Genomic DNA, 21757 nt, shown 5'->3' on the forward strand with positions numbered 1-21757 from the left:
CGCGTGCACCTGGACCAAACCAAATCGTGTAAGAAGGAGGGGGAGGCGGGGTCAGAGGCTGATTGGATTTTATTTTTTGTTGCCAATAGCAAAACAAAACTAATGCTATAAAATAATCAAGTTCACAAGTATCCTTGTGAGTCAGACATTATTTTATGGTGATAGGTTAATAATTTTCTTTTAAAAGAAAAGACTAATTGACTATTTTACTGTTTTCTAGGGCCCCTCGTCATCACTTTTCTCCCCTTACGCGCCCCTGGCTAAAGTCATGCGACTTCTATTACAATAACTACTACATCTCACTATGTGTCATAGAGAAAGATAAAGTGTACAAGTTTAGTATATTATGTTACCTGGCATGGATAGTGAAATGTGTTTACATGGCTGTGTTTAGATCGCTGTGCTTTGCCAGCCATCTATCGATTCTCCAGTGCATGCTGCAGTTTGTCCAGGTATAAGCGTGTCAGCAACTCAGCCTCAAAGAGGAGAGGAAAAGAGAGGGAGGGAAGATGAATAAGCCCATAAGGGCTGCCTTGAGTAAGGTAGAGAAGTGAAAGGAGCACCCAGACTTGTTAAAGACTGCTGGCTGCATTGCAGAGAGATCGGGTGCTGGTTAGGATGCCCAGGGAGGGGAGGGGAGCAGGTGGTGAAGGAGCCGCTCAGCAGTGTTGGGCTCTCAGTCGACCAGCTTGGACAGAGTGATAAAGGAGGACGCTTTCAGCTCTGCTGAAAACAGTAGGTGCAAAATTGAGCAGAGACTGCAGAAGAGAGAAGAGAAGCTAGAGAAATCCCCCGACAAAGAAGACGTCAAAACTAAGGCAGAGACGGAACCTTTTGCTTTGAATCTCAGGCATCTTCACTTTGCTCTGACCATGTCCATAGGATGGAGAGCAACACACAGGCGGCAGAATAACTGCTGCTTAACACCGACAGAGACTGCACCAACGTCAGCTGCTGGCTGAGCACCTCTGATCACATCTCAGGTTGGGGACCTCATCCCCTGGGAAACTCCTGGAAGATCGAAGGAGAAGGAGGAGGGTGACTTACAGGCACGCTGGTTGGAGTGTGGTGGTCAAAGCAGCCTGGTGTATTTTTGGATGTGAATTAAGCAAGCAAGCTGGAATAAAGATGTAGTGTGAGCTGGAGGAAGGAGGGGGAGAGAACAAGGAAAGTTGTGTGCAAAGGAGAGGAGAGGGCTGGATGTCCTGGCTTGACGGACTGAAAACTGGAAAATACAGAGGGGGCACTGGTTCAGGAAGGTAAGGTCTTTAAAATGTTTTTCACTTGCCCTCAGGATAGCAAAATCAGTCATTTCTTATTTCTGTAACATAACTACATTAAAATGTGGGTTTATCTTACAAAAGCTCATTAAATAGACTATGCTTAGGCTTCAGTTTTGGATACCTCTTCAGATTTGGTATGCAGTTCTAAAGATTAACTAAATGAAGGTTGAATAGAGACAAAAACGGAATGAAAAGTTAGAAAAACCGTATTAATCAATAGTTACATTGTAGGATAGTGTTCAGGCATGTGTGTTGAATGTTTACAGTGTATGGTAGAGATTTCTGCCCGGCACTTAGCTTGAATTGCTCAGCTTACTCTGCTTTAAAATTACACTGAAAACTAAAAAAATCAATGTGAATCAGTCTGAACATAACATTGTTATTGTGTCCTTGTGTTAGCTCCTAGCATATGCAACATTTTCCCTGTGTGGAAGAAGACAGCAACTATCTGAAAAAATAGCCAAAGAGTACCCATTTGAAGCTTCTGGTGTCTCCAATGAAAAACCTTGTACTGTTTGATTTTCCACAGCATCACTGCTGTGTTGGACCTCCCTAATGTGTTGGTCCTTTTTGCACAATGCCTGCCATTATTAGAGAGTCTCAGTGCATACAGTAAGAACTTAAGTAAATCTAAAATGCCTAAGACTGTGGAACGTTCATGCAAGAATGAAAATGTTCTTCCTATTACAAATAGGAAATAAATCGTTCTTTGCTACAACCTTATTTGGTGTGCTATGTTATATGATGGTAGCTGTAACAGTAGCACATTAGCAAGCTTTAATTGACTTGAGACAGATGTCTAAGACGAACATTTCAGAGTATTTTAGGCACAACAAATTCACACCCAGTGTTTTGTAGTCATGATGCTGTTTGTTTTTTAATAATTATTGTGATTCTTAGGTTCATAATGTTCTTAGTTCTCCCTCACTCAGTGTTTATCTTCTCCTGTGTTTACTCGTGTCTCCCTAGACACTGTGTTAAGCTTGGGTGTCTTGAATCTGAGTTGTGTGTGTTTCCTGCTTTATTTTGATAGTCCCTTGTTGCGTGTTCAGTGTATTCAGCTTTGCTTCCTCCCTGACACATTGTGTCTGTTTACGTCCGGCTGTGTTCCCTCCTGTTATCCTCTGTGTATTTAAGTCCTCTGTGTTCCTTTGCTTATTGTCGTGTCGTCCCATGTGCTGTGTGTTTTCCTGTGTGATCCTTGGTACCCCAGTTTATTCCTCGTTGTTCCCCCTAGTTGTTTACTTCTGGTTCCTTGTTTTTGAGTTTTTGGTTATCAGAGCTTCTATGTTTAAATATCGTTATTTCAGCAACAAAGCTGCCTCCTTTAGTTCACTCCTTTTTTTTGAGTCCTGTGTTTTGGTCCTCATCCTGTCTGCCACACAGCGCCACCACGAGGCGTTGGTTATTGATGAAGTCTCTGAGGCATTTAATGATCACATGATTATTTTTTACAATGAGCACGACTTCTCATAAGTACAACACAATAGCAGTTCTGTGTTACTGTCAGCTACCATAACCATGACTGGCTTGGATTACTTTAGTAAGCGATTACTTTGACAGTCATTCATTTGTCTGAGGCACAAGTCCACTTAGGTGGACAACATATGTTTTGACTTATGAATTTGGTATTGAGTGACACATCAGTGTCCAATGTAGTGGTTTATGTGCAAGTATACCATCAACACTGACACAAATACAAGAAAACAGCCTTTGAATAGCTGTCCACTGTAGTGACCACTATGTGTGAAAGCGTTAAAGACCAGTGCTGTGGATACCACCTGCTTTTATTGTAGACATTGGTTGAGTCAGTAGGTTGTAAAATACTCGTAATATTGCAATTGTAGTCTATTGGCAGTTTTTACAGTTGAAACACATTTTGTTGTGCATCTGCATCACCAGAACTTGAATAGATTTTCTGTCATTTTAGCATTTGCATTTTTTTAAGCATTGCATTTAGCATTTGAATCATTCAGCCATCATCATTCTTGCATATTTGGTTTTTGTAAAAAAAAGAAAAAAGGATGTGCTAATGTGTACAGAAACAACTAGTCAAAAGGTGTGTGTGAGTGTGAGAGAGAGTGTGTGTGACTGACATTCTGGGGATTTCTCTATATAGCTTTGTTAGTGTTGCTATGATAAATTGTTGTGGCTGTGATGTGGTATTGAGGATGTCATGCTGCCAAGCTTCATGCCAAGGAGTCATAGGAAGACAAAGAAATTGCAAATGCACGTAAGATATTTCTTTTGTTGTTTTTCTTTATTTGAAAAGTAACTACATCAAACAACAAATTACTAGAATTAAGAACTAATGCAATATGTGATATTACTTTTTAACACCCAACACTGATTACTAATACGTCAGTGATAAATCGATTTAATGGTTAGCTGAAAGCAGCACATAGCTAAATGTAAATAATTAAACTGCTATTTAAAAGAAAGTTATGGTTAGCATGTTTTCAGTTCATTCAAAAGCGGACTCATCACCTCATCAGTTGAAAGTCCCTCTCTCATATCTGATAGAAGAACTTTGGCTGTTTCTTTAACTGGGTCAGGGCTGAGCATCTCATTTGCAATGACTTTGCAGGCAGGTCATATTAATGTGTCTGCGATGGTGTATTGCTTTTTGGATTCAGCTTCTAAGTAGCTAGCTTTGAGAAGTCTTTCAGACATCTTTGTGGTTAAACCAAACCAAGAGTGACATGTTTAGCCGCATGTTCTCCTTAAATTCCTGGTTGTCTGAGCAGTGTCCAAAAAATGAAATGGGCTTTATAGATAATTAGGAAACTTTCTGGGGAAAATCTGGTCTTATTAGAAGAGACGGCATCCATCCCACTTTGGATGGAGCAGCTGTCATTTCTAGAAATCTGGACAAATTTATTAACCCCCTCTAAAACGTGACTATCCAGAGTTGGGACGAGGAAGCAGAGCTGCGGTCTTACATGGCTCTCTGCAGTTTCTCTCTTTCCATCATGCCTGACACCTCCCCCTCCGAACAGAAAAGCAGGACAGAAATCTCTGGAGGGCTACCTTTGGCAGCCCATATCCTGGGAGGGGTGATGGGCAGTAACAGTAGTATTTAAATATTAAAAAATAAACAGAAAGAACAATATAATATCCACAACTACATCAAAGAGTAAAACTGTTAAATGTGGATTATTAAACAATTAGTCTCTCTCCCCTGAGTCCCTGTTAGTAAACCATTTAATAATTGGCTAACATATTGATTTACTCTGCCTTACAGAAACCTGGTTACAGCAGGCTGAATATGTTGAAATAAATCAACGTCCTCATGATAAACTAACTGTCAGAATCCTTGAAGCACAGTCTGAGGGTGCAGAATAACAACAATGTCCCATTCCAGCTTATTAACCATAGACACAGAGTTTTAACTCATTTGATAGCCTGACTCTTAACCTTGTCCACTCTAATTGGAAAACTCAAAAAGCTGTTTTATTTGTTGTTATATATCGTTTGCCTGATCCTTATTAAGAGTTTCTATCTGGTTTCTTGGGCTTTTTATCACATTTAGTGCTTAGTTCAGATAAAATAATTGTTGCGGGTGATTTCAACATTTGTGTAAATACTGAAAATGATAGATTCAACTAGACTCGACTCAGTTGGCTTCTCACAAAATGTGAACGCGTCCACACACCACTTTAATCCCACTTAGATCTTGTTCTGACATATGACATAGAAACTGAACATTTAACAGTATTCCCCAAAAACCATCTTTCATCTGACCATTTACTAATAACTTTACATTTACAATAATGGATTATACAGCAATGGGGAAACATTTTATCAGAGTAAATGTCTTTCTAAAAGTGCTGTAATTAAGTTTAAGGATTCAATATAAAAGCATCACCTGACCCAGCCGTCTTAGCTAATCTCCAACCTTCATTTAATTATTGAAAGAGTAGTTTTAAAACTTCCAGCTTATCATCTGCAGAGGGATCATTTATTTGAAGAGTTTCAGTCAGGTTTCAGAGCTCATCACAGCACAGAAACAGCTTTAGTGAAGGTTACAAATGATCTTCTTAAGCCCTCTGACAGTGGACTCATCTCTGTGCTTGTCCTATTAGACTTCAGTGTAGCATTCGACACTGTTGACGATATTTTATTACAGCAATTAGAGCATGTCATAGGTATTAAAGGTACTGTGCTGCAATGGTTTATATCATTTCTATCTAATTGACTTCAATTGATTTAATTTGTAGTTTGAATCTGTTTAGTCTTTTTTGTATATTTTTCATATGTTGATTTATTTCACGATTCAGACTGCTGTAAGCACACTGAGCACAAGGGGAAAGAAATGCCAAAGTGAAAAGGAGAGAGGAGATATTTCAGACAAATTAGAGCTACTAGAAACACTAAATTGTTGTGTAAATGACTAAATGACTCATGAAAACAGTGATTAAGAATATAAATGTTTTGTGATGTCATGTGATCCAACACCTCTATTTGCAAAATTTTCCTTTCGGTCAGGAGCGCCGATAAAACAGATTCTCCTGATGTAGTCTGCGGGCAGAATGCATGATGCCATGATGTAAATCTGTGAATCCATTCAAAAAAGTGTATAAATCTGCTTGTCCAACAGAGCTGAATGTAATAATGTAAAGAATAAACCAGTCTCTCCTGTGCAGTAAGTTAACCCTAGCCCTAACCTGGAGATGTGGAAGAAAGGAGCACCAGAGGTTCTAATGGCAGAATGGGGGATTTAGTTGTTTTAGTAGCTTTTGCTGTTTCTGAGATGTTTGTAGCTCAGTTCAGTTGCATTTTATTTATATGGCGCCAAATCACAACAGCAGTTGCCTCAAGGTGCTCAACTATTTTGAAAAACACACAAAGAAAATGGCAATTGTATAAATTCATGTTGAGTCTAAGTGACTCTCAGAATAAAGTTTGTGCTTTTTCAAAGCATGTCTTGTTTCATTACTTCCATATGACAACAAATTAAGATTACACACGTGAGTTTTTTTTCTCTCTTCTTGACCTCTTCTTCCCTCCACAAATTGTTCCCTCTTTTCCTAAACCCATCTCCACTCACTCCCTTGTTCTCATGTTGACATCTGTTGTGGACCCCTCTGCCTCACTTCCTGCTCCATCTTCAGATGCCCTCTTGCTACAGGAATGCGCTGAACATTGTGGTCACCACCCTTTTTGCTGCGGTGGTCCTCTTCACCATTCTGTTGGCCTATGTTACAGGTTCATTTCAATCACAAACACAAAAAGTATATGATAATTAAAATGTATGATCGTATTTACTGATTTTTTTTCCCTTCTTCATTGTGAAGGCTACCAGTTTATCCACACTGAGCAGCACCACCTGTCCTTTGGCCTATATGGTGCCTTCCTCTCCCTCCACCTCTTTCTCCAGAGCCTCTTTGCATTCTTGGAGCATCGGCGGATGAGGAGTCCTGCCCGACCTCAACACCTCCGGCGTACCGTGGCCCTCTGCATCGCAGCTTACCAAGAGGACCCAGACTACCTAAGGAAGTGTCTCCACAGCATCTGCCGAATCTCTTTTCCAGGCTTGAAGGTGGTGCTGGTTGTGGATGGAAATAGACCCGAGGATCGCTACATGATGGACATTTTCCATGAAGTGATGGGAGGAGCGGACCAGGCTGGCAGCATGGTGTGGAAGGGGAACTATCACAGGGACGGTAGTGGAGGTGGGGGGGAAAGCACAGCGCACATGGAAGAGATGGCACAGGTGTCAAGGATGGTCAGACGTTGCCGCTATTCTTGCATTATGCAGGAGTGGGGAGGTAAAAGGGAGGTGATGTACACTGCCTTCAAAGCGCTGGGGGACAGTGTGGACTACGTGCAGGTAAGGGCTACACAGACACCATCACATATATGTACATTTGCAATGGCAAAGAATTCATTTGAACAATTTAGGCTGACCTGATGTATAATCTGAATATTCATCCTGACCACTTGTTATGATCTGCATAGTTTGTATAGTCATTCTGACCACTTAGCTACTAACCACGGTAATGTAAAACGGGATGGCTGTAGCTCAGGAGTTAGAGCAGGCCATCTACTAATCAGAAGACTGGCAGTTCAATCCCTGGCTGTCCAGCCTGTATGCCAGATACTAAACCCAAGTTGCTCTCCAATACATCCATTTTTGAATGCCAGAGAACCATGTTTGATAACAGATGCCATTTAAAACCTGCACTTATGTCTACCTGTGCTAGCTGTTTCTTCTGAACTACATGCTAATGCTAACACACTAATGTTAAAAACTGGGCAAAATACTGCCTTAGAGCAAGAAGTACATAAGTTCTATGTGGCCATTAGAAAAACCACACTCACAGTGAAATAGAGTACACAAGATTTCTTTTTATTTCAAAGCCTACTAGTGCTGACAGTGTAATTCTGACCTGCAGTCCAGAACCCAAGGATACCACAGTCAGAATTTCAGCCTGGTTTCATACAGGAAAAGGTGGTCGCTCAGAGGAACAAGATGTCAATCACATATTTTAATAATCGGACTCTTGCATCTTCCTAAGAGAGTTTTCATCTACCTTAATAGGCCTTGTGTTAGTGGAACACGAGTTTCCATACCAGATCCTTGGAATAGAACTCTCTTTTTCTTTGGGTCCTCTGTGATTTCAGCACGTTGGCCACCTCCTAATTGCACAGTAGGCTTTTGCTCAGAGCCCGACAGCAGATTCGGTCCAGTGCTTTTTTAAAAACTTCACAAACCCTGATTTAAATTGATCCTTCTGTCAAATAAAACTACGTTATTTTAAAAATAGGACCAGACCAGGTTACAAACTATGTTTTATAGCCCCCTTCTTTCCTGTTTACCCACAGCCGGATTCCCCCACCAATTATAACGCATGACTTTTCTTACATCAACACTGTGAAATGCGTTGTCAGCAGTATAAAATCCTGCACACCCAAAAATGACCTCTTTTGTATTTAACATGACAGTAACATTACTTGTGATTTTTTTCATAGTAAAAATAAACCATCTGTTTATTAGAAGAATGAAAATCTTCACCATCCGTGAAGGACTTGCAATGTAATGTAAAACAAGAATGAAATCCTAACTACTTTACACAAGTAATAGTCAAGCAAGACTGTTGAAACTGTTGTTGTTGTTATTTAACTGCTTATGGAAAGACTTTCCGGGTCTGCATCCAGACCTGTGGGTTAATGCTGGATATTGAGTTCCTTCTTCATGGCCAACTGTTGCACGCCTTTGTCCTTGCTGAGGGTAAAGGTCGAGTCCACAGCTGACCCAGGTGCATTGAAATTACAGAGAACCAGCTGGGATGTTTGTCAGCAGCCTCTCATTTTTCTCTTGGATTTTACAATCAATACCAGCCTGTGTTTGGCAACACCTGGGGTCTTAGACTGCTGGTTGTAATTGTCTGAGCCCGTGTTTAACCCCCACTAGGCCTCACCTTTTGTTTTTTATGTCGTCTTTTATTTCTCCAGGTGTGTGATTCAGACACAGTTTTAGACCCAGCATGTACCATAGAAATGCTCAAGATCCTTGAGGAAGATCCAATGGTGGGAGGGGTTGGTGGAGACGTGCAGGTAAAACAGCACTGCAGAGGAAAAGTGTAATGAGAAAGTCAACTTGAATTTCCTCTCTTGTTATTGATTAAACTCAATATCTAAATATCAGAGTCACAGAATACTGAACCCTTTATGCATCAAAATGGCTTTTATCTTCTTTATTACGCTGTGTCTGTGAGTATGCAGTTCATTTTTGCATCAAAGTACAGGGCAAACTTCAGATTGCTAATATGCTCGCTTATGCCCAAACCACCTCAACTGGCTCCTTTCAATGTGGAGGAGTAGCGGCTCCATAGCGGTGGGTGTTGTTGGACAGGGCTTCCCTTTGTCACCGATTGTCACTTTGCCTTCTAGTGTACTTTAAAATATCACAACAATTGGAAATGTCATAGACAGCTCTAAATCCTTCTCAGTCATACAGTTATCCTTTTACATTGAACACGTGTAAAAATAGGAGATATTGTGATTTGGCAAGCAGCCCTACAACTAACTGCCGGATGGCTTTCACTGCAAGACAAGGCCTTGTTAAATCATTCAAAGACAGACAATCCATTTTCTTTGTCCTTGGCATGGCTATTAACACAACAGTGGCCGTCATTCACAAAGAACCGTTCTGGGCACTTCAACGAAAAACTGAAATTATAGCTAGCCTAGCAAGTGGTCGTATCCAGACTGAAGTTATAACAACATTTGCATCATGAGACGATGCTTTCCCTTGTTGTCGGAAGACCATGGCTATATTGTGAAGCTTGAAGGCTCTACTTGAAATGCAAATTGGTCTCATGGTGTGCTCAAAAATCAGTCAATCAATCAATAAATAAAAAGCAAGAGAGGCTGGAATAGACTTACCAGAGCTGGGGGACATAACGAAAGGAGATAAAAAGAAAAGCACGTAACATCAGCTTCACATCCAAAGTGCTGTACAATAAAGGAAATGCCAAAGGGGAATCCACACTGTTACTAGCTCATCTTCCTGTAGCCAATTCCAGCAACGAAGAGGATTGAACAAGATAATTAGTATTCACAAAGCTGAACTTGACAGCTATGGACACTCAGCCCAAAAACCAAGTGCTCAGTCAGGCCTCAAATAAGGACACTAAGGACACTGTAATGCCAGTTCCACCCACAATCCATTGCTCAACAATCTCTCCGTAAAGGCAATGGCAGGTCTGCACCTCCTATGGCAGCCCAAGTCCATAGGACAACTCTGAACAAAAGTCCCACACTAGCTGCTGCTCAAATCAGGCAATTTTACAAGTAGACAGTTCAGTGAGCTACATTTAGGTGAATTATCAGCTGTCATAACGCTAATTATTTAAGCTGACAGAATCAAGTGAACAGACATGCAGCCTACCTATAGCGGGTTAACCTCATATATTGCTGACAGCCAAAGAGAGACATGAGAAACAGAGCAGGGAGCATAACCAGCCCAGCTACAGCCACAACCTTGAATAACATAAAGTTTTACATTAATTAAAGTAAAGGAGTTTAATGAGGTAGATAGATTAATTAGCAATTTAATGAGTTAGATACAGAAATGAGCTGTATCTAACTCAGAAAAGTGGGCTAACCATGCATATTTTTGCACATTTGAAATACTCAAATGTAAAATCCTCACAGAAAAAAACTACAATGCAAAAATGTATAAAACTACATTTGAAATGTCATCTAGGTCCTGAAAATGTGTCTATTTTATTCTATTTATATCTGGGACAAAAAAAAGGTGAAGGCTCCTTGGAGAGTTTCAAGACAATATTCTCTAAACCTGAAAAAAAAAGGAAAAGTTGATGGAAAAATCTCAGCTTTCAGTAACTGTTAAGATACAATGAAACCTGACTGTGATTTTCCTTTCTTTCAATCTTAATATATTCTTATGCACTTTCCTATCTTCCAGATACTCAACAAGTACGACTCATGGATCTCCTTCTTAAGCAGTGTGCGCTACTGGATGGCCTTCAACATTGAGCGTGCGTGCCAGTCCTACTTTGGCTGTGTCCAGTGTATCAGTGGCCCTCTCGGGATGTACAGGAACTCCTTGCTACAGCACTTCTTGGAGCCATGGTACCATCAGACCTTTTTAGGCTCCAAGTGCAGCTTTGGAGATGACCGCCACCTCACCAATCGGGTGCTTAGCTTTGGGTACAAGACAAAATTCACAGCTCGATCACAGTGTCAGACTGAGACACCAACCCAGTATCTGCGTTGGCTCAACCAGCAGACTCGATGGAGCAAGTCTTACTTTCGTGAATGGCTCTACAATGCCTTGTGGTTCCATAAACACAGCCTCTGGATGACTTATGAATCCATGGTCACTGGCTTCTTCCCGTTCTTCTTGGTTGCTACAGTCATCCATCTCTTCTATCGTGGACGGCTGTGGAATATCCTGCTCTTCTTATTGACAGTCCAGTTGGTTGGGATGGTGAAGGCGACCTACGCCTGTTTTTTGCGTGGCAGTCTGGTCATGATCTTCATGTCACTTTACTCACTTCTCTACATGTCCAGCCTTCTTCCTGCCAAAATATTTGCCTTGCTTACCATAAACAAGGCTGGATGGGGCACATCAGGCCGCAGGAAGATTGTGGTCAACTTCATTGGAGCGGTGCCAGTTACAGTTTGGGCTATGGTGCTGCTTGGAGGTGTGGCATATACAGTTTACTGTGAAACACAGGAGCCATTCAGTGAGACTGAGAAAGCCTTATTGATAGCAGGGACGATACTCTACGCCTGCTACTGGCTTATTCTTGTGGTACTGTATTTGGCAATTGTAGCCAAACGGTGTAATAAGAGGGAAGAACAGTATCATCTGCCATATGAAGAGGCCTAAACTGGAAATATTGCTCGTCTGAGTTTCACTGCAGTTTGATTCAAGCAAGGTCTCTACTCACCTTGCTGGAACAAAAACATTGAACAAGGAAAACACATCTTCATTGCTGGTGCTACAACACTGTGATTCTTAAATTTGAGAAGCATGACTCTAGTTGTGGGGACTTATAGATCCATACAGTTCTTCCATTTATCCCATTTTTATGGTGCTTCACAGTGAAAACCTTAACCAAGCAGAATAGGTCATAATGTTTTAAAATATCCATATACTTGCTACGAAAAACATCAGGTAATTGATGGGTACAGGTTGCTTTTTGTAATGAAAAGTGTCATACAGTGTTTTACTTTTTTTTAAAAAAATACATGTGAAACTTTTATATTTAAGATGTTTACTTAGATTAGTCAGAGCACCTGCTTTGGAAAAGATTAGGGAGGCTCAGTAGGTGTAGAGTCCAGACAGAGACAAAGCAAATTTTAAAAAATATGAAACTGCCAACAAATTCAACTGAAGATGTGTTTAACATGGAAGAGAGGAAGAGATGAATTTGTCCTGGCCAGTCAGCATGAATTTAAAAATATAGAGAGGTAGGAAGTAGGAAGAGAGTCTTTAAGAAATAAACAGAAAATACACTAGTGTGTGAGTTATACATAAAAATACATCCATACTCTGTAACATCCTAAGATCTGTACAGTTGGTGCATGAAAAAAAATTACATAAATATTCTGTGTCTTAATTTCGCTACTTCCATTTTTACTATTTATACTTTAATAGTATATACATTATACTATGTATCTACTAGTGTAGTGTGTGAATTTCAGTAAAGTAACATTGTCTCAAATTGTCTGTGTAGGTTCTCAGTCATCCAGGTGATCCAGGTGAGGAGCTTGGAAAGAAATCATCTGGACTTCTTTAAGTTTCTTTAAGACTTTTAACCTCTGATCTGAGAAGCTTCTTCAGGTCCACTGGTCATTCACAGTGGGCATAGATGAATGACCATCTTTGTAAAGAGGGGATGGCTTACGACACCAACTGTCTGCCACTTACTATGCAGTTCTGTGTTCCCTTCCCAGGCGCCTCACCCTCCACTTAGCTCTTGCATCAGGTGATCTCAGTGGGTCAGATAATAGGGAAAGGCAAGGCCTCACAATGGTTTCAACCGAAGCCTCTGCTGATAGTGACCTTTTTTCGCACCTTGCGGCGTGTTGTGAGGCACGAGATCAAGTTAGTTTTAGAACTGAAGAAGCTTCTCAGATAAGATGTGAAACGTCTTCAAGTAATTAAGAAGTCCAGTCACTTTCTTTCCAAGCCATTTAGATCATTGTCTCAGATTACAAACAGTAAATTGTAAAGGTCACAAAAATAATGTTTGTAAGGTTTTACCATGATTGTGCACCAGCTGCCACCTTTTGTAATAATTTGAAACATGTTGATCCTAAGATGATACATATTGCTAAATTCATCACCAAACACCACCATAATGTGTTGTGTTAGTGCTTGAAAAAGATCTGCTGTGTTTACCTCGTTGATTAGCATTGCCACATAGCATTCCACTAAAGATGCTTTTTCACACTGATTTGTTTAACTCTCTTTCAGTTACTGTATGTAGCCAAGAGTAGATTCAAAAAGTATGGTTCACTCTTAGCTTTGACCGGTACCTGTAGGGCTCTTGAGATTTGGCAGGTGGGTGAACCACAAGATTTAGTTTATCAGTGCAGGGAAAAATTATTCTCAAATTAATATTTGCTTTGAACTTGAGTAACAGCAAGAAGAGATTTAGACAAATGAGGAATTGCAAGAAACATTACTAATATAGCTTCAAACAGTCATGGAAAGCTGTTACATTATTAAAACTGTTATACTGTTATTAGGCCAGCTAGCATATCTCCCCATGTGAAGACCCTAAATGTATTTAGTTAAGATGCATACATACAGTGATATGAAAAAGTATTTTCCCGTTCCAGATTTCCTGTTTTTTTGCATGTTTGTCACACTTAAATATTTAGGATTATCAAACAAATTTAAATATTAGACAAACATAACACAAGTAAACACAAAATGTAGTTTCTTAAATTCAGCCGTTCATAAGTGGACTGGCTGGTGCGTTTTGGGTCATCGTCCTGCTGCAGAACCCAAGTGCACTTTACTTTGAGGTCATGAACAGGTGGCCGGACATTCTCCTTCAGGATGTTTTGATAGACCGCAGAATTCTCTGTGTACCACAGCAAGTCTTCAGGTCCTGAGGCAGCAAAACAGCCCCAGACCATCACACTACCACCACCAAATTTTACTCTTGGTATGATGTTCCTTTTCTGAAATGCTGTGTTACTTTTATGTCAGATGTAACGGGACACACACCTTCCAAAAAGTTTAACTTTTGTCTCATCAGTCCACAGAGTATTTTCCCAAAAATCTTGAGGATCATCAAGATGTTTTCTGGTAAAATTGAGACTTGATGTTCCTTTTGCTCCGCGGTGCTTTTCATATTAAAACTCTGCCATGCAGGCCATTTTTTTCCGTCTTTCTTATGGTGGAGTTGTGACACTGACCTTAACTGAGGCAAGTGAGGCCTGCAGTTCTTTAGGTGTTGTTCTGGGGTCTTTTGTGACCTCCTGGATGAGTCATCAATGTGCTCTTAGGGTAATTTAGGTCGGCCGGTCACTCCTTGGAAGGTTCAAAACTGTTCCGTCCTTTCGCCATTTGTGGATAATGGCTCTTATTGTTGGCTGGAGTCCCACAGCTTTAGAAATGCTTTATAACCTTTTCGAGACTGAGAGATGTGTCTGATTTGCTCCTGAATTTCCTTGGACCGTGGCATCAACTCTGGCTTTTGAGGATCTTTTGGTCTACTCCACTTTGTCAGGCAGGTCCTATTTAAGTGATTTCTTAATTGAGAACAGATGTGGCAGCAATCAGGCCTGGATGTGGCCACAGAAATTCAACATGGATATCACATCCAAAGATGTGATATGCCACGGTTAATTTATGTTATAACAGGGGGGTCCAATCCCTTTTTCACACAGGTCGATTTATGTTTGGATTATTTTTGGATTCCCCCCCCCCTTAATAATAAATGCCATCATTTAGAAACTACATTTTGTGTTTACGTGTGTTATCTTTGTCTAATATTTAGATTTGTTTAATTATCTGAAACATTTGAGTGTGACAAACAGACAAAAACATAGGAAATCGGGAAGGGGGCATTCAAGACATTAATATCTTTTGTGCTAGTTAGCAAGCTGGCAAATTGACTAAAGCAATAGGCCTACAGATTTTACACTGCCGCAAACTGCCACTACAGCATGGCACTACAATTCTGAAATTCCTGGGGATAACCCTAAAATGGGCGTTTTTCTAGTAATGCGTAGGCATGCCAATATAAACAACTGTCTTAAACATTGTTGTGATAAATTTTTGAAACAACTGATTTTGCAGCAACTATGAGGAGAAAAAAATCCATATTAATACCTTTAATGATTCAAAGTATGTGGTCGAGGTGCAATTGTCATTTGTTCTACTGGGGTATCAAAGTCTTCTTGTCAAAATCTAAAAACAGTGACCATCTTATCAGACAACAGTATGTTGACACAACTGTATTAAAGTTTAATGATGTTTGGAAGTTATATAGTGATTTCAGACAGTACTATGAACCTCCCTTCTGCATACATGCTAAAGTGTGTACTGTATCAAAACCAGACCTGAAATCTGTTCCTACTGAGACACTGATTGCATTTGGAAGTATACAGGATAGGTGTGGAAGTTTTCTAGACTTTGCGTGTTTCTCATGAATCATGAACAGCATTATCATCCACTATGATTTACCAGAAAAGAGAATCCAAACATCTCTGAAGGTAGGGCTGCATTTTGTTGTGGCTGAGCAGTGTCATTGTTAGAATCGTTATTTTACAGTTCTCGGTGTGTTGTAGTTTAATTCAGAAGTCTTTTTTATATAATGAATTATATATTATATCTGTGTGTTTTTCTGCTGGATACAGTTATGTTGATGTGGGTCATTTACACATTTTACACTAGATTTTGATTTTGTCTGTTCACACCAACAAAAAGACTAAACACCAAAGTTTTTTTCTAGGATATGTTCCAAAAACCTGTATCTGTATGTTTCGTGTGAGAAACATCTGCATAATGGACACTTTAAAATATTTAAGTTATATTCATATTGCTTTATTTTGAGATGTAAAAGCTTCAACTTGAAAGGTGAAAAGGTCACATACATTTAAAGGAACATTACAACTCTGACATTTTGTAGCTCTTGTTTCTTGATCTTCTGCTGTTTCCATCTCTGGGCATCAACAGGATGCTGAAAGTCATTAAACTGCTTTCTATTTAGAACACAAAAATCCTATTCATATGATACAGAAAATGTCTCATTTAAAGGACTACATGGATTTCCCCCCTGTTTAAAATCATTTTCTGACTGTTTTTTTTACTGTATTTTTTGTTCACTTGAAAACATAAAATTCATTTTTAATAAGTCACTTTGGAATCGTTCTTTAGTGTCGTCACTCTTCAGTCTTTTTTGTGTCTTTTCTTATCTTTTTCTGCAATCAGCAATATTTTTGCCTTTCACGCTGCTATTTGGTTCATTAACATACAGTACAGACACAGAAAAAGCAAAAAAACACATTAAACAAAGATATACAGAGACATACAAGACAGACAGACTAAGTGAACACAGCATGTTGCCCAAAGATAGCTTGGAGCAGCCAGGGACAGAGCCACCTCCCCATTAGTACATGACCTGCTCTACTACAGCCTTCCCACCTGAGAAAACTAAAACTGGAATTGAATTAAAGAATTGATAGGAAGACATAATTTCTGGTGCCAAGACTGTGTTTGGAGAACTCTAAACATGGCATTAAATCTGCAAAATCCCTTGCCAACTAGATAAAGCAAAAATAGTGAAAATGTAACCAGACAAATTACATAAAGTGGAAATTCTGATAAGCGATTCTACACAAATTTTAATTAAGTTCATCCTTCCTAGGCTGGATCAAAACATTATACAGTTCTTTATAGCATCAATCCTACTGCACTTTATATGCATATGAAACAAAAAATTCTCAATTTGAGTGCATTGACTCTTTATAAATATTTGTAAATATTATACATTTTATAGGTTTTATTTTTTTGCTTTTTTGTACAGAATTTTTTCTTATTCATTTATTTTTTCTGCTATATCTTTAATTCGCTTTTCCTTGCTGCTATAATGTGAATTTCCCAAAGTGAAATAACGTCTATGTCCTGTTCCTCCTCGTGAAGCTTTCTGAAGGAGTCACGTGAAGGACAGTCTTGGATTCCACGCAAATGATTTCAAAGTTGCAGCCCTGCTTTTCCCACTGCTCTCTGCACTTCTTGTAAAATAAAAGCTTTAAAAATTTCTGATATATACAGTGGAAGTACAATTTACTAATTACAAGAGAAAGCTGGAGTGGATACTCCAGCAGAACAACATGAGAGATGTGGAGTGGCAAGAAGACAATCACTGGATTCCTGCCATCCAACAGCAGAAGAGCTGAGGGTGGTGAGGAGAGCCAGTCTTTAACAGATTCAACACTGCAGTTAATGCTCAGCCCCCTGCTGACTTACCTCTAGTCTGCCTACAATCCAAAGCAATGCCACTATAGCCTCTCTTATATTAGCCCTGTCACCCCAGGGCTGTGGTCAAAGGCTTGCCAGCTGGCAAGGATCCTCATCAGGCTGTTCAACCTCTCCCTGACTCATGCCAGGGTTCCCACCTGTCTGAAGGCCTCCTCCATCATAACCTGCGATTCATTTCAAGCTATGCATGTCTTCCACAGTGTCTTTTATCCTGTCTTTCTCCCATCACCTCCAACTGACTGTGGGAGATGGCGAACCCTCCTTAAAATCTGTTCTGCCAGAGCTTTCTTCCTGTTAAAAGGGAGTTTTTCCTTCACACTGTCACCAAATGCTTGCTCCAAGAGGGTTGTTTGATGGGATTTCTCTCTATTATTGTAGGGCCTTTACCTTATAATGTAAAGCACCTTGAGGCAACTGTTGTTGTGATGCTATATAAATCAAACTGAACGGAATATTCAGATAAAACAAAAACACATTAGACAATTACAGTATTACATATTGAATTTATTCATGTACATATTCTTAAACTGCCCATAAACCTTTATTTTTAACTGTATTTGTTTCAAACATCACATTTATTCAGTTTTAACATCATTCAATTTCATCATCTACACTTCAGTTTATTATAATACAACTGCTGCATCAATCCAAAGACAGTAAAGAAACACAGAAGGGATGAGAAGATAGCTCAGTGACTCACAGTGTGCATGTATCTTTGGGGAAGATACTGAACCCAAATCCACTGCATCTGTGAGAGAGTGTGTGAGTGCTTATTTTTTTATTTTTTTAAAGTCCAATTCAAAATGCTCTCAGACTCTGGGCTACTATGTGATGCTAGAACAAATTCAGTGTGCACTGGCAGAGTTCCCAAATCTCTGGAATGATCAAAATGTGTTACTCCGAATAAATGTGTATTGATTTGCAGTGCCCTTCCCCTCCAGAGTGTTAAGGTGAACTAAAACTACAAAACAATTAGCATCATCTGATTTTTATCTCGATGAATCCATTTTAATTAAATCTATTTTACCAAAAATAAAAGTAAAACAGAAAGTGTAAGTGAAAGTATGTCTAATTTCTGGTTCAAAGCCCCTAAAAAACTTTGTCTGCACCAGTATTTCTTTATAATATATATTCATGACTGCACACAAAAACTGCTGTTACAAACATCTCTTTCACTTGTCCTTATCAGGGTCACAGGTTTAGAGCCTATCCCAGCTACCACAGGCGCAACAGGCACGGGACACCCAGGAAAGGAAATACAGACAGGATAAGACCCACTAACTGCAGGCCTTCATCCTGTGGGAGGAAGAGAAAACCTTCTTGCTGCGAGGCACGAAGGTTGAGGTTGAGTGCATCAGTTATTATATATGACAAATATAATTTTTGCCTTCAGACACGCTTCACCTGTCCATCAGTCCGCCCAGCATATACAGTCTTTCCTATGATTAAAAGGAAATGACAATTTTCATTTGCAGTTTTTCTTTAAATTTGGACAGAAAGTCAGGTAGTGACAAACCCATTGATGTCTTATTTTGCTTTCCAAAAGCTGCCTTCAACAACATTCAGATCAGAAACCATCACAGTATAAATACTTCTTAGAATAAGACAAGTCAGACAGGGACTCTGTCCCAGCAATGAAATGTAGTCCTGCTACACCTTCTTGGGTACATTAGTGATGATAGGTTTGGGGCGGATCTTAAAAATCAGTTTTGTTTTAATGAGTGCGGACACAGAATAAGATGTGGAAGCAGAGCCTTGTTGGTCTGTTTCCATTGCTTCCTGTGTTATTTCATCGTTGTTACTGCTGTGACTGCCCTGTGAATGGCCCGAGTGCTTGGTGAGAACAGCAAAGGGTTTCTCCAGTTTGACCTGCTTCCCGTAGATAATGTGATGTCCTACAATCAGCACTGGCACCCCCTGGTGGATGGGAAACAAAATAATAATACAGTGGCAGTGGATTCTCAGCTTTCCCCCAACACGATGACCATTTACAAGAACAACTTAAGTACCACTTTTTCTTTGATCTGATGATTTGGTTATTTATTGACACAATATGACTCATGGGTTCATTTTTGGAAGTCTGCTGTCTTAGCCCTAAAAAGGGGTATCAAACAGACGCTTAAGTGCCAAGTTGATGGCAGTCTTGTGCAGCCACAGGCACAGCCCAACTGAGACAAGTGGAAGCGAACATTGTTGTTACTTCAGTTGTACATGTTGATATTATCATCAAGTATGCTGACTTCACGAGTCTGTGTGGCTGGTATGACCATGGTGTTTATGCTGGGAATGGAAAATTCCTAAGCATCTCATTTTCTCTCACCAGCCATTTTTGCACTGATGTGACTGCATTTTGAAACTGAATTAAATTAATCAAAGTACACAGATGTTTTCGACATAACATAGCAGCTGTTTCTTCACATTCTGTTAACATTGTTAGCTAAGTTTGGAAGCCTGTAAACTATTTGCATTTCTTTAATTAATCTTTGTATTATCCAAAACTTGCATTTGGGTGACACAATGACAACTCAAAACAAAACTGAAAATGAAAAAATTCAGAAAACAGAGCTTTTCATGTCAGTCTGTATTTTGTACCAATACTGTCCCATTTCATAAATAAACTTGCTTTATTACTACCTAAAGTACTTTCTTCTGTGTGAGATTGTGCTATTCTCGTATAAACTTAATTTTAATTGATTTATAAACACTGCTATTATTTTTGAGGGAAATGATGCTGGATTTTAGTAAATACATAAATGATCTTTTTTGGGGGGCTATACTGTGTTTTTCAGCATGTTGTGTACCTCTTTGGTATACAGTAGATCTCCCATCACATTTCCTGCCAGACCAGAGTTGTGTCTAGACACCATCTCCCCCTGTAATTCCACCACCAGCCACTCGGGGGGACTGCTGCCATCCGGGCTGCCTCTACAAGAGCAGATGCATATCAACAGCCTATAAAGCAGTCATACTCAGCCTGTTTAATTCGGTAGATAAAAGAGCATATGTTTTTAATTAACATAAAAAAACATCAGATTAAAAGTTATATTTCAAGAGCAATACAACATCCTTTCAAAGTTGCGTTTAATAATGGCAATGCTGGACAATTAAGCAAAACTTTCTGATAAAATCCTGCCACCTTGTGGTGAAAGATTTCAATACATTTTACAGTTATAATTTTCTATAATAAAAAGGTACCCCTAAAAACTTAATTGTAAAAAAACAAACATTCAAGTGTCAATATATTCTAAAAAGAAAAAATATAAATATTCACACTGTTAGCTCAGGCACACACCACTCACATGTACGAAACAGATTCAACTTTAGACTTAAACCTTGACTTCCCTCATTCTCCTACAAACTTATTGAGCTAAAACAAGTATTTTATCTCCGCATGTATAATGTGATAGCAATACTGTATAATGATATAAATTTCAAAAAACCTAAATTTGTTAAAATGAAAAAAAAAACCCATCTCATCCTCTGATGAATGCACCTGTCCAAGCCTACACAGGGATGTCTAACATTTCTCTCCCTCTCTGTCAGCATCATGGCAAAACCACAGGAGGATTTACTAGAGCTTGAATACCCAGGTCCTGAGTTTTTAAGAATAGAATAGAATAGAATAGAATTCAACTTTATTGTCATTGCACATGTGACAGGTACAGGGCAACGAAATGCAGTTTGCATCCATCCAGAAGTGCTTTAGTGATATAGATATATTACAATATATATTAGCAATAGTATAGATATGTAAGTATATTACAGAAATGGGTATATTATGGTATGTTATAATGTACACGGTATGAAGTATGTTGTGAATATTCTATAACTATAAGTATGTACAGGCTGTAGTGAGTACAAGCTATGTACAGGCTATGAACAGGATATAAATATGAAATGAGCCTTTTCTTACTTTTAACAAACCAAACATTAAGCCTTTCAATGGTCTAGTCTTTGTCAGAAGTGTTGCTGGACCATAAATCCCGCTTTAAATTTAAGTATCAATTCTACTCTCCTCTTAAAATGTGGCTAATGACACTATAGTTGTTCCGATCATTAGCGTGAACTTGCCTTGAGTATTTCCCCCATAAACATATATTTGGCACTAAGTAATGGAAAGATAAAGTTCGCTCATCAGTTTTACCTGATCATTATTTGAACCATCCTCCCGTCAATAACGATTGGCAATAACACTAACTAATTTGCTACCGATGTAGCGCTTCAGCTGCAGTAACAAACCAGCACTCTTCACTCAGTTCGTATTCCGACAGTATTTCCCGCCCACTGGGAGCGTTTCTTCTTCGTCGTCTTCTTCGGCGCTTGACATCAACAACCAGGTGTATTACCGCCACCTACTGAACTGAAGTAACAAGACTCCGGGATGTAATCTACAGCACACGATGGGAGATTCCCATTCCACAAAGAATCCATGCACCAATTACCAACTCCCTGATACTTGGAGCAGTTGAATGAACCATTCCAATAAATCCAT

General features: G+C 39.4%; 2 protein-coding genes across 2 annotated transcripts; one reads left to right on the forward strand and one right to left on the reverse strand.

Annotated features, from left to right (window-relative positions):
* Positions 1-6230: 6230 nt before the first annotated feature.
* Positions 6231-16142, forward strand: has3 (hyaluronan synthase 3). Its single transcript, XM_026174869.2, has 4 exons — positions 6231-6491; positions 6581-7116; positions 8742-8843; positions 10720-16142. Exons 1-4 carry the CDS (start codon positions 6398-6400, stop codon positions 11647-11649), a joined length of 1662 nt encoding a protein of 553 aa, XP_026030654.1. The 5' UTR covers positions 6231-6397; the 3' UTR covers positions 11650-16142.
* Positions 16143-17748: 1606 nt separating this feature from the next.
* chtf8 (CTF8, chromosome transmission fidelity factor 8 homolog (S. cerevisiae)) lies at positions 17749-21577 on the reverse strand. The gene is made up of 3 exons (XM_026174866.2): positions 21410-21577; positions 20067-20190; positions 17749-19182 (listed from the first exon to the last, which is right to left on the reverse strand). Exons 1-3 carry the CDS (start codon positions 21427-21429, stop codon positions 18916-18918), a joined length of 411 nt encoding a protein of 136 aa, XP_026030651.1. The 5' UTR covers positions 21430-21577; the 3' UTR covers positions 17749-18915.
* Between the last annotated feature and the right edge of the window lie 180 nt (positions 21578-21757).

Source organism: Astatotilapia calliptera, chromosome 7 (assembly GCF_964374335.1).
Source record: "Astatotilapia calliptera chromosome 7, fAstCal68.1, whole genome shotgun sequence".
NCBI classification, from domain to species: domain Eukaryota; kingdom Metazoa; phylum Chordata; class Actinopteri; order Cichliformes; family Cichlidae; genus Astatotilapia; species Astatotilapia calliptera.